Source organism: Emys orbicularis, chromosome 5 (assembly GCF_028017835.1).
Source record: "Emys orbicularis isolate rEmyOrb1 chromosome 5, rEmyOrb1.hap1, whole genome shotgun sequence".
Taxonomy (NCBI): Eukaryota; Metazoa; Chordata; order Testudines; family Emydidae; genus Emys; species Emys orbicularis.
In genome coordinates this window covers 140,504,521-140,517,679 of record NC_088687.1, presented here as the reverse complement: position 1 = coordinate 140,517,679, position 13,159 = coordinate 140,504,521, and the positions used below count along the sequence as shown (strand labels likewise).

The window sequence follows — 13,159 nt, the reverse complement described above, 5'->3', positions numbered from 1 at the left end:
CCGGGGGCACGGCACAGTGCTTTCACCACTGGCTAGCACACCCTCTCTCGCTGGGGCAAGGAAGCAGGCTTCTCGATCACTGCTCAAGCGTTGATTGCAGTTGGGGGGGGGAGGGGTTGTTGCTTTTTAAAGATCAGAGCTATTGCATCGCCCCGGTGATGGCAGCGCTCCTACAGGCGTCACCCTGTGGCATGGAAACCTGTTGGCTGCTTCTCTCTGGAGGTGGAGGGTAAAGAGACATGGACCCTCAAGAAGCCATTTCCTTTGGAAGGAGCAAGTTCTCCTGTCCGGTAATAAGATCAACTTTTGCAAAAAGAACAAGTTTGGTACAAACTGGTGCCCATGTGTAACGACTACATCATGGGTTGCCATCACTGATCAAGGCAGGGGGCTTTGTTACCTACAGAACTGTAGATCTTTGGAGATCGGAATTTCAGCCACTTAAAGCTGGTTGGGGAGAGACGCGCCATGGCAGACGTCTGTCTGTATTCCGAACAGCAACGTTGACTCTTCTCCCAGGCACTAGTCCATCTCTGTGCCAACTGCGGGCAATTTACCCCAGAACGAGCTGCCTTGCGGAAGATGGAGGCCTTCCCCTGGGGACGAGCCAGGGAATGCTTGTGGTGGCACAGCTGATGCCATAGGATTCCCCTGATGAGATGGTTTATTGCCTTTGCAGGAAGGGAATTTGGCTTCCTCACTGGGTGAAGAGGAGACGAGGCTGGATTGGTGTCCTAGGCGGAGGAGTTAGCTCCGTGTCGCCAGCTAGCTTCCCAAAGCGCCCCAAGGGTCACGAGAAGGAGGAGCTTTGTATTTTGTGGCTGCGGTGGTTGTGCTGTTGCGGCTGCTGGCTTGAGGGAGGCACTTACCCACGTTGGGTAAATTAAAAAAAGAGTGTAAAATATACAGTAATGCTGGGCCTTGGTTCACCTGGTGGCACTGCCCCCGCCCCCCTAAAATGGAGCTCGGATGGGAGCTGGGTTTCAGTCGAGCCACACATCAAGAAAGGCTGTGCAGGGAGCGCCGACCTCCCCAGCGCTGTTTACCGATCCCAACGGCGAGACTGTCAACGTATGGCCGGCTCGGGGCCTGGCTTTACCTCAGTCTTAGACTCATCCACTCAGGTGGCAAGGAGGGGGAAGCTGTGCTTGGTTGGGTCACGTGCCGAGTCACTGAGATCCCCAGCTCCCGCTAAACGAAAGCGGGGCTCAAAGAAAGAAATGTCCCCAACGCAAAGCTCCTTGGCAACAGGGTGTCCGGCCTAGTTCCTCAGGCAGAAAGAGAGTGGCCGGGCCCTCTCCGGCAGGCCGAGAAGCTATCTTTGTAGCACCGTCACGTCCGCGATATGTTACATACCCTGCCCCAGTGAGGGAACGGGTCACTTCCAGTCACTAAGGCCTACACGAGTTGTGTGCGTTGGCTGGCTCTTCTGTGGCTCCGGGTTTCAAACAAAGGGCGGACGGTGGGTTGGGTTTCACTGTCTCTGTTGCTCAGGTGGACGGAGGAGGACACGTGTCGTTGTTCCCTGCAGGGCTAACAGCCTCCTTCCACCTTAATGTGTAAAATCTTTGAGAAGCCGGGTCTTTTCCTCAGGGCCTGGAAGAGAAGGGCGGGGGGGTTAAATGCACGGACAGCAGAGCGTAGGCATGCATTTGGCTAATACTAATGCAGAGCCAATTAATTGTATGGTGCTCTTCACCTGTAGCTCTCAAAGCACTACAAAGGAAGGGGAGTATCGGGCCAAATTCAGAGCGGGGGTAACTCCACTCATCCCAATGCAGCTGACACCAGCTCAGAATTTGGCCCCATGGACTTTACTATGTAAGAAATAGATTTTCAATGGAAAAAGAATGAACTTAGACCCAATTTTCCCTCTGCAGCGTGAAGGAACCTCATCCTACCCACAACCTCTTCCATTGCACTGGGCTCCGGGCCCTGGGTGGCACTGATAAGGACTGGACCCAAGTTGTAGCATCTCCGTTGACTTCCCTGGTGGAATGTTCAGCGTGACCATTTGTTTGGAATTGTTACTCTTTGGTATTTGCCTCTGTAGCTCATTAGCACTAGCATGTAAATCTCCAGACTCCCCAAGGAGAAAGAGAGAATGAAAAAAGAACCTAGAGAGAGAAAGCCAAAGAGAAAACTCCCCCGAGAACACAGTGCGGGAGCCCACCTCTTTCACCGCGGGGTATGAATAATTCCCCGTGATTTACACAGATCAGCTAGACCCCTGCGGTACCAGAGCTGAAAGGTGAAACACCTGCACCTCCAAATAAATCCTACCAGGGGAAGATCCTATCGAGCTCTGGTGCCTTGCACAGGAGCCACCCTCAAGCCCTGCCCTGCAATCAAATAGTCTTCCCAAAGATCAGCCACGGACTGAAAGGTGGAAGGAAATCCACCTCACCAGCCCTCCTCACCAGCCCTTGCGTTGGATCTCATCTCAGGGCAAGCACAAAGCCCGGGGAACAAGCCTGGCCCAGCAGAACATTCCCTGCCCCTCACGTGCAATAAGCCAAGCCAAGAACGGGCCCAGAGTGACTCACTTCTGTGTTCTGCATGCTCAGATCCACAAGCACAAGCAAGTGCAGAGGGAAGAACGGGGCCCGTCTATTACGCATTTCTTAACCTTGTTGCTAATAAGGCCTTAGATCGCTGCTGCTGAAATCACTCAGGAAGTAAACAGCCCGGCTCTCAGATATATTTGCTTCCCCGTATGCTCCTAAGGCAGAGCAGAGGGGGTGGAAATGCCCCCTGAGGATCGCCCTGTGCAGGAGTCTCCCCAACTGCTGCACAGCTGTCAGAAGGGCTCTCTGCTGGCCGCGTGCCCAGTTCCTGGTGCGCTGTGGCCAGCAAGTTGGGGCCATTCTGTGCTTCCCACTGCCGGGCGGGGGCCTTGGGAATCGGAGCAGCCTTGAGGCCTCTGTCAATGTCCTCAGTCTATCGACTTTGACTGAGCCCAGGAGTCCGTGCTCAGAGCCGCCCAGGGACCGCGCCTGGCTCCCTTTACCTGGAGTTTGTTCACCATCTCCTCAAACATCTTCCTGGCTTCGGGGCTGTTCGGCTCCTTGAAGTAGTCCACAATGCCCACCTGCACCACAATGGACTTGAGGTTCCGGCAGACACCTGGGGCGACAGAGAGACGGTTGGGGTGCGTGACGTGTGGGGAGCAGCGCCCCGGTGCCGCGCTGATCGCAGGCTGCGACGGTCAGTAGGGCCACAGGGACTTCCGGAGCACAGGCCCTATTCACAGTCAGTGGCACTCGTGCTGTGTCACAAGGGGGACCGAGCCTTTTAAGAAGGAATGGCCCAGCCCATCTGTACCTCATTAACAGCCTCTGGATAGGGCCCGATAGAGGGCTGCTGGGCTCTATGAAGAGCCAGAGAGGAACGGGAAGAAGCTGTGGCAGGATGAAGCCGCAGGTGAGTCGGGGACTTCTCAAGTCCAGGGAGGGCTGGGAGTGGCTTGGCAAAAGCAGGGAAGAACCAGGTTGAAGCAGGAAGGCTGGGATCCTCTCCCGGGCAAAACACTCCAGGTGGGAAGGCTGGGGACGGGTCGAGGGGAGACGAGGCTCCCTTTCTGGGAGAAGCCCCAGCACGGAGTATTGTTGTGAATTATATATAAAGATATTAGACCCAGGAGGGGAACGTTTTAAAGACTCTGCACGGGTGGAGTTTATTTAAGAAGCTCTGGAGAGGGTAAACTGAGGCAGGGCACCTGCTGAGCAACCGCTGGCCATGAGGGGGTGGTCACGGTGTTACCTGCCTCTAACTGATTCAGAGGCGTTTGAAAACCCCACCCTTGAGGCAGAAAAGGCCCTCTATTGACCTGTTTATCCCAGGCCTGATCCTGCCCCCTCGAAGGTTTTCTCCTGCTGTCCACTCCAGTTTGCAATGACTCCAAAAATGGAGGCACCCACCACGACCCCAGCAGACTTTTACACCTCTCACCATTGGGAAGCGTTTCTGGATATTCCACCTACAGTTTCATCCCAGGACGCCTGGCGAAACCGCCTCAACCATACTCCCCACCGCACTGAGCCGGCCAAGGCTGGAAGTGACACACCCCACCTGCTTAACACTGCTGGGGATCTGTAGCAACGAAGATCTCCGGTCCTCATGCATGTGCTGAGGACAAGATTGTGACCTCCATTACAACAGGGTAAATCCACGGACAAATTAGTAGAATGACTCCAGATTTCTACTGGTGTAAACGGAAGCAGAATCTGGCCCGTAGCCTAGGACACCAGCAAGGGGCTGAGACTGTCCACAGTGACTATTTAAAACAGGATGGGTTGTTTTGCCCGTTAGCTGCTCCGACGACAGTCCTGCAGGGGGGGCTGTGGCTGGGAGTTAAAGCGAGGCTCTGCAGAGCCGGCGGTCGCTACTCACTGTTGAAGTGCAGCAGGGCTTTGGGGGTGACAGGCGTCGAGGTCAGCACCAGCATCTCCAGGCCCTTCAGGCCCTCCCGACACACCTCTGCCGCCACCTCCTGGTTAATTTCCGTCACGTGGTCGAGTTCCAGCACTTGCAGCCGCATGCAATTCCGAGCTGGCGAGACGAAGAACACAGGGTCGGCTCGGTCAGCGCTCCCGGGGGAGAAGCAGCCTGGGGGTGTGTGTGGGGGTGGGGGGTCTGGCCTGAAGCTGCCTGAACATTTTGATGTTGGGAACATGAAGGATATGAGGGGAAGGGAGGCGGGGCCTGTGTGTTGGCGAATGGGGACCGGAGGCGGGACCTGTGTGGCGAGGAGGCGGGGCCTATGTAACACTCTCTCTTAAGACATGGTCCACACTATGAAATGTTTGAGACTCGCCCCGCCCCCGAGCTGAATGCAGCGAGTGGAAATTTTGTGGTGCCCAGGGAAATATCAGAGAACTCCCCCAATACAGACACATCACACCACATACATATCAACATTCCCAGCATGGGGCCACACCCCCAGCGGAAGGCGTCCTGTGCCCGTATCACGTTCTACCTCCACTTCGCAGCAAGAGAGCGTCGATTTGCATTTACCTAAAGAAGCCAGTCCCTGAATTCCGCAGCCTGCGCCGCCGACGCCCAGCGCTCTTAAATGCGGCCAGCATCGGCCGATCATCTGAAGGCAGCGGTTGCTGAAACGTGTCGGCTGCTGGCTGCAGAGGAAGGGGCGGGGGGGAAATGAGAAATTGATAAATTATCCCAGTTACCGTAATGTCACTGAAACACAGTCCTCCAGCATTGGGAAGAGAACTCATGACTTTCTGCTTCAAAATGCAGGCTGCTACCCTTAGAACTAAGGAAGTAACACTACTCACAGCCTGTAGCAATAGGTCTTATACCCTGTGTGTGTTTGTCACACTAGAAGGCAATGCATGTTCAGAGGGCCTGGTGTTCCTTCCAGCAGAGGTACTGGGTACTTCAGTGACCCATTTCTAAAGTTCTTGTCCACCTGCCCAGCCACTGAAAAAAGTCATTTCCACATATCTTGACCTGGGTGTGCCATAAGTCAGGTAGAGTTAGGGTACGTAATGGTATTGCCTAACATCTACGAGGGCAAACGAAAGGGAAGATTCTCAACTGTACGGAAGAGAGGAGGTGAATAACCTGACCTGATTTCTACCTCCCCTGAACTGTGCTGTTATCTAAGTCATGCACCTATTAGCACTTAGAGATTTTTTCTGTACTTTGTAGAGTGGGGAGACCTCCAGAATCTTAATGCCAGAAGATCACAGGCTTTAAAAGTGAGAGAAATTACAGTCATCTATTAAACAGCGAGACTCAACACCCTTCTATAAACACACAAGCCCTTCGGGGCTGCTATTACATAAGCAGCAAAGAGCTCTGGCAGCGGTTTGATGTTCAGGATTCCCATGCCTTTCATCTCGGATGCCTCAGGACCCTTTGCAACGTTTGCATCACCGTTAGATGCAGCTGCAGATGCCTAAGACTTTTTAGCCTTTATATCTAGAGACGGGGTTGAGCTCCCCATCCCAACGTCCTCAGAGTTTGGGTCCAGGATTTTGGTTCAGCCCAGAGGGCCCAGCTATGACATTTGGATCTGGAACCCAACTTCTTCCAAGTCCAGGGGTGGAGCGGGGATGGGAAGAGGTGGGGGTGGGGCCTTAGGAGAAGGGGTAGAGTGGGGGCAGGGCTTGAGGTTCAGCGGGGCTTGAGCACTCCTGGGAAAAATTAGAAGCCAGCTTGGGGGGTCCACGGAAAATTTTAAATCAAAATGGGGGTCCTCAGATTGCTAAAGTTTGAGAACCGCTGCTCTAGACTGTCCCTCCGCAGAGCGGGTGATTCGGTGTTACTCTTACCAAGGGTGCAGCGGCGCCACCTGTAGTGAGATGATGTCCCTGCAGCCTGCTCCCAATGCCCAGATGACTTCATGGCCCACAGGGTCTGTACAGCTCCTGGAACAAGACAAAGAACCTGCTTTAATAGTCCCCAGCAGAGACGCAGCCCAAGAGGTTTTTTGAAATCTTACGGTGCCAAATGGTGGAATTGCCTAACGTAGCGCTGGCTAATCTCCATAGCCCTTGCATCTGGGAGGGGCTTGTGTCTGGAAATTCAGGCCTGGAGAACAGCAGAAGGTTATTATTAATGCTCCATATTCTTTCTGGGGGAAAAAAAACAACCACCATCACCTCTTATTCTTCAAGCCATTTGCAGGAACCAAGTTCTTATCTTTTAATGGAAGAAGATGGGACCATCAGGGTGACCAAAGTAAGTTCCACCTTACATTTGGCCCGTGCACACGTGGCACCACCAGAAGGAAAGAAGAGGAATTTAGCCCTGACTCGAGTGTTTCTAGACTGAGATCCCTCATCCAGGCACTGAGCTGGGACAGCGTGGGCAGCCGCTGTGCAAACTTCCTCTCCCCGTCCTAGCAATGGGCTTCAATCCCGACCGCTCTTGTGAGCGAGAGGGGAACTGGAGGGTGGGGTTGGGGGGGAGAGCATATCCAAAGGCACAAGGGGGCGTCCAGCTCTCATTGGGAGCCAATAGGAGTCGGGCATCTCACTCCTGTTTGTCTTGCCCGCCGAGTCGTACGTACTGTCACAGGTCTAGCCAAGCACCCCTTCGTGGCTACTCACTCCCCAGACTGCAGCTGCTGGATCATGTGTGTTTTAAGCCTTCAGGATCTGAACAGAGTCCAGTCAATGCCCCGGGCTTGGGGTCCCTGGGCATACACTCTGTGTGCAGTTCCTCTCTCCACCACCCGCTCCTGGGAGTTTAGACCTCATTGTCCCCTTGCCCAGCCCCTAGAATCAGTGTTAACTCCTCAGACACCCCCCCGTCCCCACACATGAGCTTAAACACCCCCTCAGCCAGAACTCCAGCCAAAGTCAAGGGGCGTGTGCCATGCAATGTGCAGGCACAAGATCCCAAAACACTCTTGCTCTTTACTTAAGCTTGAGAAATAGGGAGAGAATCCAGATCATGTAGAACACAACACACATCCTGCATGCAGCGCCCTCTCTCTAGCTCACCTGTCCTTTGAGAGACTGTCTGTATCCAGGTAGGCAGAGTTCCCCTGACTCATCAGGCTGCTCAGAAACTCCCCTCAGCTTGAGCTGGTGAAAATGGCCAAAGACGAAGACCCTGAATAGATCAGTTCCTTTCCAACTGCCTGCATCTCTCTCTGAGACAGTCTCCCCCCTCTGTGACTCCTTTTACAATCTCCTGCTTTCATCACCTTCACTTTGTCCTGCGTAGGGAATTTCCACGGTCTAAACCCCCAGCCTGCAGACCAACTTCCCGAAACTGGTCTCCCAACTCAGGCATCCTCTTTAGCATAACTATTGTGTGCTCATGACAACTCTCCATTGTCAGCCCTGTACCACTGCCCACTGGCATTTCAGTCCAATATGGAGGTAAAAAGGCAACAGAGAAGGTAACTAGCTCCCACATTCAAAATGAAGTTGGCAGTTTGGTAAAGATGTATAGAGAGTTCATAATCTCACATGTATAATTTATGAATTCTGATTCCCCAAATCTCCATGCAATCCTTGGCTCTTTGAGCCTGCCAGCAAGGGTGTTAATTAGTCCTAATGGGTTGGGTCTCTCTAGAGCGTACTCTAGGGTGACCACTTTCACGTTCCTGGACTACGGGACATTCTGGCACCTGCGGGAACAGTGGGGACCTGCCCCTGGCTGCATTACCTCGTATGCAGCGTGTGTGTGAGGTCATGCCGGAGGGGGTGGAGCAGTGTGCTATTCAAAATGGCGCCCTCCGGTCCAATACTGGTCAAAACTACATCCCACAGGGGATAAACGTCTCTGAAAAAGGACTGTCCAGAGTGAAGCCGGACTAGCAGCCCAGACCAAATTCAAACCAGCAGCCTCCCATGGTGTTACCAACCCCCTGTGCTACCCAGTCCCACAGAGCAATGGGAACCCCTGAGGAGTGAGCCCATCCTTCTAATTTTGAATGACCCAGTTCTAAACTTTAAGCGAACCTAAAAATAAGCCAATGGTGTTATCTTGAGCGCTCGTACGTCTCCCACAAAGCCGCCTGCCAAGATTCCCTTACGAGTTCGGCTCGTCCTTAATTAAAACATATGAGTCATGGTGACAGGTGAACAAGCTGCCAAGCGCCTCGAGTGCACAGGAATATTCGGGGCTGCTGGAGCCATTAAAAGCGAGGAAGGACGCAGCAGCAGATAAATTAAGCGACAGACCGTCATCTCGCAGCCCACTCGCATTCATTTGCGGGCCCGGGCTCTGAATCAGGGTCTAACGCGTTTTGCACAATGGGAGCGGTGCTGGAAGAGGATCCGGAGGGAATGCAGCCAGCGCTGCCATCCCAGCGGGTTGGATGTCACATATCTCCCTCGACAGCTGCATTTTAACGCTGGAAATACTTGTAAGCGCTTCGGAGCGAGAGCCGCCGCTTGCTACATGTATGTGCAGCGCCGAGCACAATGGGGCACCCATTTCACTGGGGCCCTCTAGGGGCTACCATAATACACAGAGATTATAACTGCACTCGAGGGCAATGGGGAGACTAGATAGATCAGGGATTGGTAATGGGCGACACAGCCTTTCACTCCTAGCCACAGCAGTTTGTGTCTTGTGACCGAGAGGCAGCGTGGTCTGGTGGTGAGGCTAGAGGCTGAAAACCCAGACGTTCTTGGCTCTGCTTGCAGCTGGCAGTGAGACAGCGCATAGTAAGGAGGATTACCCCACAAAACACACGTGGCCATCTCCACCACGCGGCCATCTCCTCCATCTTCCTGATCCAGAGAGATGCTGTCACCTAGACCAGACGAGGCAGGAACGAGATGACATCCCCGTCTCCATGGCTACATCCTGAGCTGGGGAGCCAAGGTTCCTGCTCCGTGCTGTGTTAATTTCCTTTCTCATCTTACTCCTCCTACCTTTTGTCCTCTCTTTGCCTTCTGTCTAATCAGAGCCCAGCTAAGCCAGCCGGGGCAGATCTAACCTCACAATAATTTGCTGCGACCAGCGTGGCAGACCCCTGAGCAGCCGAGTCCTGGTAAAGAAAGCACCCTACAGACTGGGCAGACAAAAGGAAAGGAACCTGCCAGGTATATTCCAAAGCCAGTGTCCAGGACCGTGTGCTCTGTGGTGCGCTTCGCCTGCCAGCCACTGAACTGCAACCCAGAGAAAGAAGCTGCCTTTTCTCTCTTCCCTTTTCATATACATTTGACTTAAGAAGGAGAGAGCATCAGAAGTCAGCAACAGAGCCCGAGAGCTGCTGCTCAGAACCAATTTCCTTTGCCCCCCAAACAGGGGAGCTGATGCCGTTCAAGCGATGGTCAAGTTAGGAGGATTTTTCTCTTTAAAAGATTCTGCCCAAGTACCGGGAGAAGAAGGAAGGACAGGCCTGTGGTTCGGTTGTCAGCCTGGTGCTCAGAACACTTGGGTTTGATTCCTGACTCCGCCCCAGATTTCCTGCGTGACCTTGGGCAAATCACTTATTCTCCGTGTGGAACATCAGTACCTGACGCTGCAGGGGTGTGGTGAAGATAAATCCGTTAAAGGTTGTGCCGTGCTCTGGTACTGTGTTAATGGGGCCATGTAAGTACCGCAGGTAGAAAGAAGCAAGTTTGTTACAATGGAGATTAACTGACTGTTGAATGCTTTGACTGTGTTTTAAAATTCTCCCCTTATTTTTCTGCAGGTTCAATAGGTGTTATAATATGGAGATATACTTATCTCATAGAGCTGGAGGGGACCTTGAAAGGTCATTGAGTCCAGTCCCCTGCCTTCACTAGCAGGACCAAGTATTGTCCCTGACAGATTTTTGCCCCAGATCCCTAAATAGCCCCCTCAAGGATTGAGCTCACAACCCTGATTTAGCAGGCCAATGCTCAAACCACTGAGCTATCCCTCCCGCAGTTTAATGTTTAAACTAATTCCTTGTTTCTTGGGAACAAGCCAACCCCAAGCCCTGGCCACTGGACCCCGAACCCAATTCCTTTTAATGCTGGGGCAGAAAAAGGTAACACCAAAGGCCCTGGTTTTCCAGGGATGGTCCCTGATTTCAGTAAGAGCTGCAGATTTCTGATCATCAGGGCCATGTAGGGTCAATTTAGAAGCATCTTTAACTCGCCCCCAACTGATCCTCCCCACACACCCCATCCCCCAGCCAGGGTGGGAAGCAAAGAATGCAGCCTGCTTGTGAAGAGCAGTGAATAGCTCCTCTCAAAGGCAAACCCCTGGGCTGACTCCAACCTGCTTCAGTGAGGTTTATCATGGCGGCCCCAACGCGGGGACAATGCCCCATCTAGTAAATAGAGCCACGCTCCCAACCGCTCCCCTGGTGACCCTGCCAAAGAGGAAGGCCCGTGCCAACTTGCCCAGAAAGCTCCCTCTCAGCTTGTCACTTCTCCAGCCTTGCCCTCGGCGGGTAGAGCCAGGAACCAGCATTAACACTGGCTGTGCTGGGCCTTCTGCTGCCGTGCCAGGAGGGGAGAGCAGCAGAGGGGCTGGCTGGTGACGGCATTGGGGGCTTCTCCCTTGGATCGTGACTGGGGCAGCAATGATGGCCCATCCATCCTGCGCGTGCTGCCCCATGTCCTGCCAGCTCAGTGCAGCTTGTCCCTCCCCTTGGCTTCCTCCCCCCACAAGCCGCTCCACCTTCCCCACCCCCCATCTCCATGCAACCTCCTGCCCGGCCGCGGGGTCCGGAGGAGGGCATCATGTCGGCTCCGTGCCCTCGTATCAGAGCAGACTCCTCCCCAGCTGTAAGAACAAACACTCCTTCCTGAGATTGGCCCAAGGGGCAGGTAGCTACACATTTCTCCATCTCCTGCTGCTAGAGCCTTGCCCTGCCCTTTCCAGCCCGATCTTCCCTGGCGAGGTTTGTGCCAGTTGAGAGGACAGGAGCCTGCTGTTGTTTTATCAATTTGTCTGCTAAGCACTAAGCAACCTTATAGCACTGGGGAAACCAACAACCTACATCCTCCTCTAGACCCCCTGGGGCTGGCCCTGTAACAAATACTGGTGCTACACAGACAGACCCCCCAGGCAGCCGCGGGTGCTAACCTCACCATACCCGCTGGTAGGATTTGGAGCACCTCTGCCCCCCTCTGCTCTCTGCCAGTGAACGCACTGCACCCAGGAAGCGCCGGTCTCAGTAAACACGTGTCACAGGTGATGTCAGGCTGGAAGGGGCCTTGAGAAGTCACCTAGTCCAGCCCCCTGCACTGCGGCAGGACAAGGTAAGCCGAGGCCATATCCCTGACAGGGGGTTGTTCTTAAAAAGCCTCCAGTGATGGGGATTCCACCACCTGTTCCAGACCTGAACTCCCCTTAGAGTCAGGAAGTTTTCCCCTCAGATCCAACCTAAATCTTCCTTGCTGCACATTAAGCCCATTGCATCTTGTCCTGCCTTCAGTGGACATGGAGAACAATTGATCCCCATCCACACCACCAGCGCTCCCAGCCACAGCTGGCCCTGCTAGGTACCCTGTTAGCACCAAGGCCAGGGGATTGGCTAGTGTAACGCCAACAGACCCCGCTCGGCGGTGGGCGGGATCGAACCTGGGACCTCTGAAGCTTAGTGTATGAGCCTCTACTGCATGAGCTAAAAGCCAGATGGCTCTTAGCTACGGCTATAACAGACTCATTAATGCACTGCTACAGACAAGGGACCGAGTGGCTAGGCAGCAGTTCTGCAGAAAAGGACCCAGGGGTTACAGTGGATGAGAAGCTGGATATGAGTCGACAGTGTGCCCTTGTTGCAAAGAGGGCTAGCCACATTTTGGGCTGTGTAAGTAGGAGCACTGCCATCAGATCAAGGGATGTGATCATTCCCCTCTATTCGGCATTGGTGAGGCCTCATCTGAAGTACTGTATCCAGTTTTGGGTCCCACACTACAAGAAGGATGTGGAAAAATTGGAAAGAGTCCAGCGGAGGGCAACAAAAATGATTAGGGGGCTGGAACACATGACTTATGAGGAGAGGCTGAGGAAACTGGGCTTATTTAGTCTGTAGAAGAGAAGAGTGAGGGGGAATTTGATAGCAGCTTTCAACTACCTGAAAGGGGGTTCCAAAGAGGATGGATCTAGACTGTTCTCAGTGGTACCAGTTGACAGAACAAGGAGCAATGGTCTCAAGTTGCAGTGGGGGAGGTTTAGGTTGGATATTAGGAAAAACTTTTTCACTAGGAGGGTGGTGAAGCACTGGAATGGGTTCCCTAGGGAGGTGGTGGAATCTCCTTCCTTAGAGGTTTTTAAGGTCAGGCTTGACAAAGCCCTGGCTGGGATGATTTAGTTGGGGTTGGTCCTGCTTTGAGCAGGGGGTTGGACTAGATGACCTCCTGAGGTCCCTTCCAACCCTGATATTCTATGATTCTATGACTCTCTAGATGGTCTAGGTGCCACTAGAGGGGGAACAGAGCACCACACCAAGCAGGCCTGGGTGACACCATGTCCACCCTCCCAGGGCTCTCCCCAGGTCAGGGACAATGCGTGCATGGGTAGGGCGGTGCCCTGCAATTGCCCACACTGCGGATAAAGAGGCCGGGAAGCCTCGGTCTGTCGGTCTGGCACTAGACAGCACGCCTACAGTAGGAAGGACCTAGAATGCCATCCCTGTGATATAAAATTATTCTGCTTAACTGCCAGGGGGCAAATTTGTCATGTACACATGGGAGAAAGAAGAAGGACAAAATGCAGGGTCAGCTATAGGTAGTCAGGAAGT

At 53.5% G+C, this 13,159-nt stretch overlaps 1 protein-coding gene across 1 annotated transcript in view; it reads right to left on the bottom strand.

The window, feature by feature from the left end:
- Positions 1–1,533: 1,533 nt before the first annotated feature.
- FBXO41 (F-box protein 41) overlaps positions 1,534–13,159 on the bottom strand; it is a 31,611-nt gene continuing 19,985 nt past the window's right edge. Inside the window, exons 8-12 of the mRNA XM_065405667.1 lie at positions 6,300–6,395; positions 5,017–5,135; positions 4,393–4,551; positions 3,011–3,126; positions 1,534–1,596 (exon numbers count right to left, since the gene is read on the bottom strand). Coding sequence (XP_065261739.1) covers positions 1,534–1,596; positions 3,011–3,126; positions 4,393–4,551; positions 5,017–5,135; positions 6,300–6,395 — 553 coding nt within the window. The remainder of the gene's footprint in view (positions 1,597–3,010; positions 3,127–4,392; positions 4,552–5,016; positions 5,136–6,299; positions 6,396–13,159) is intronic.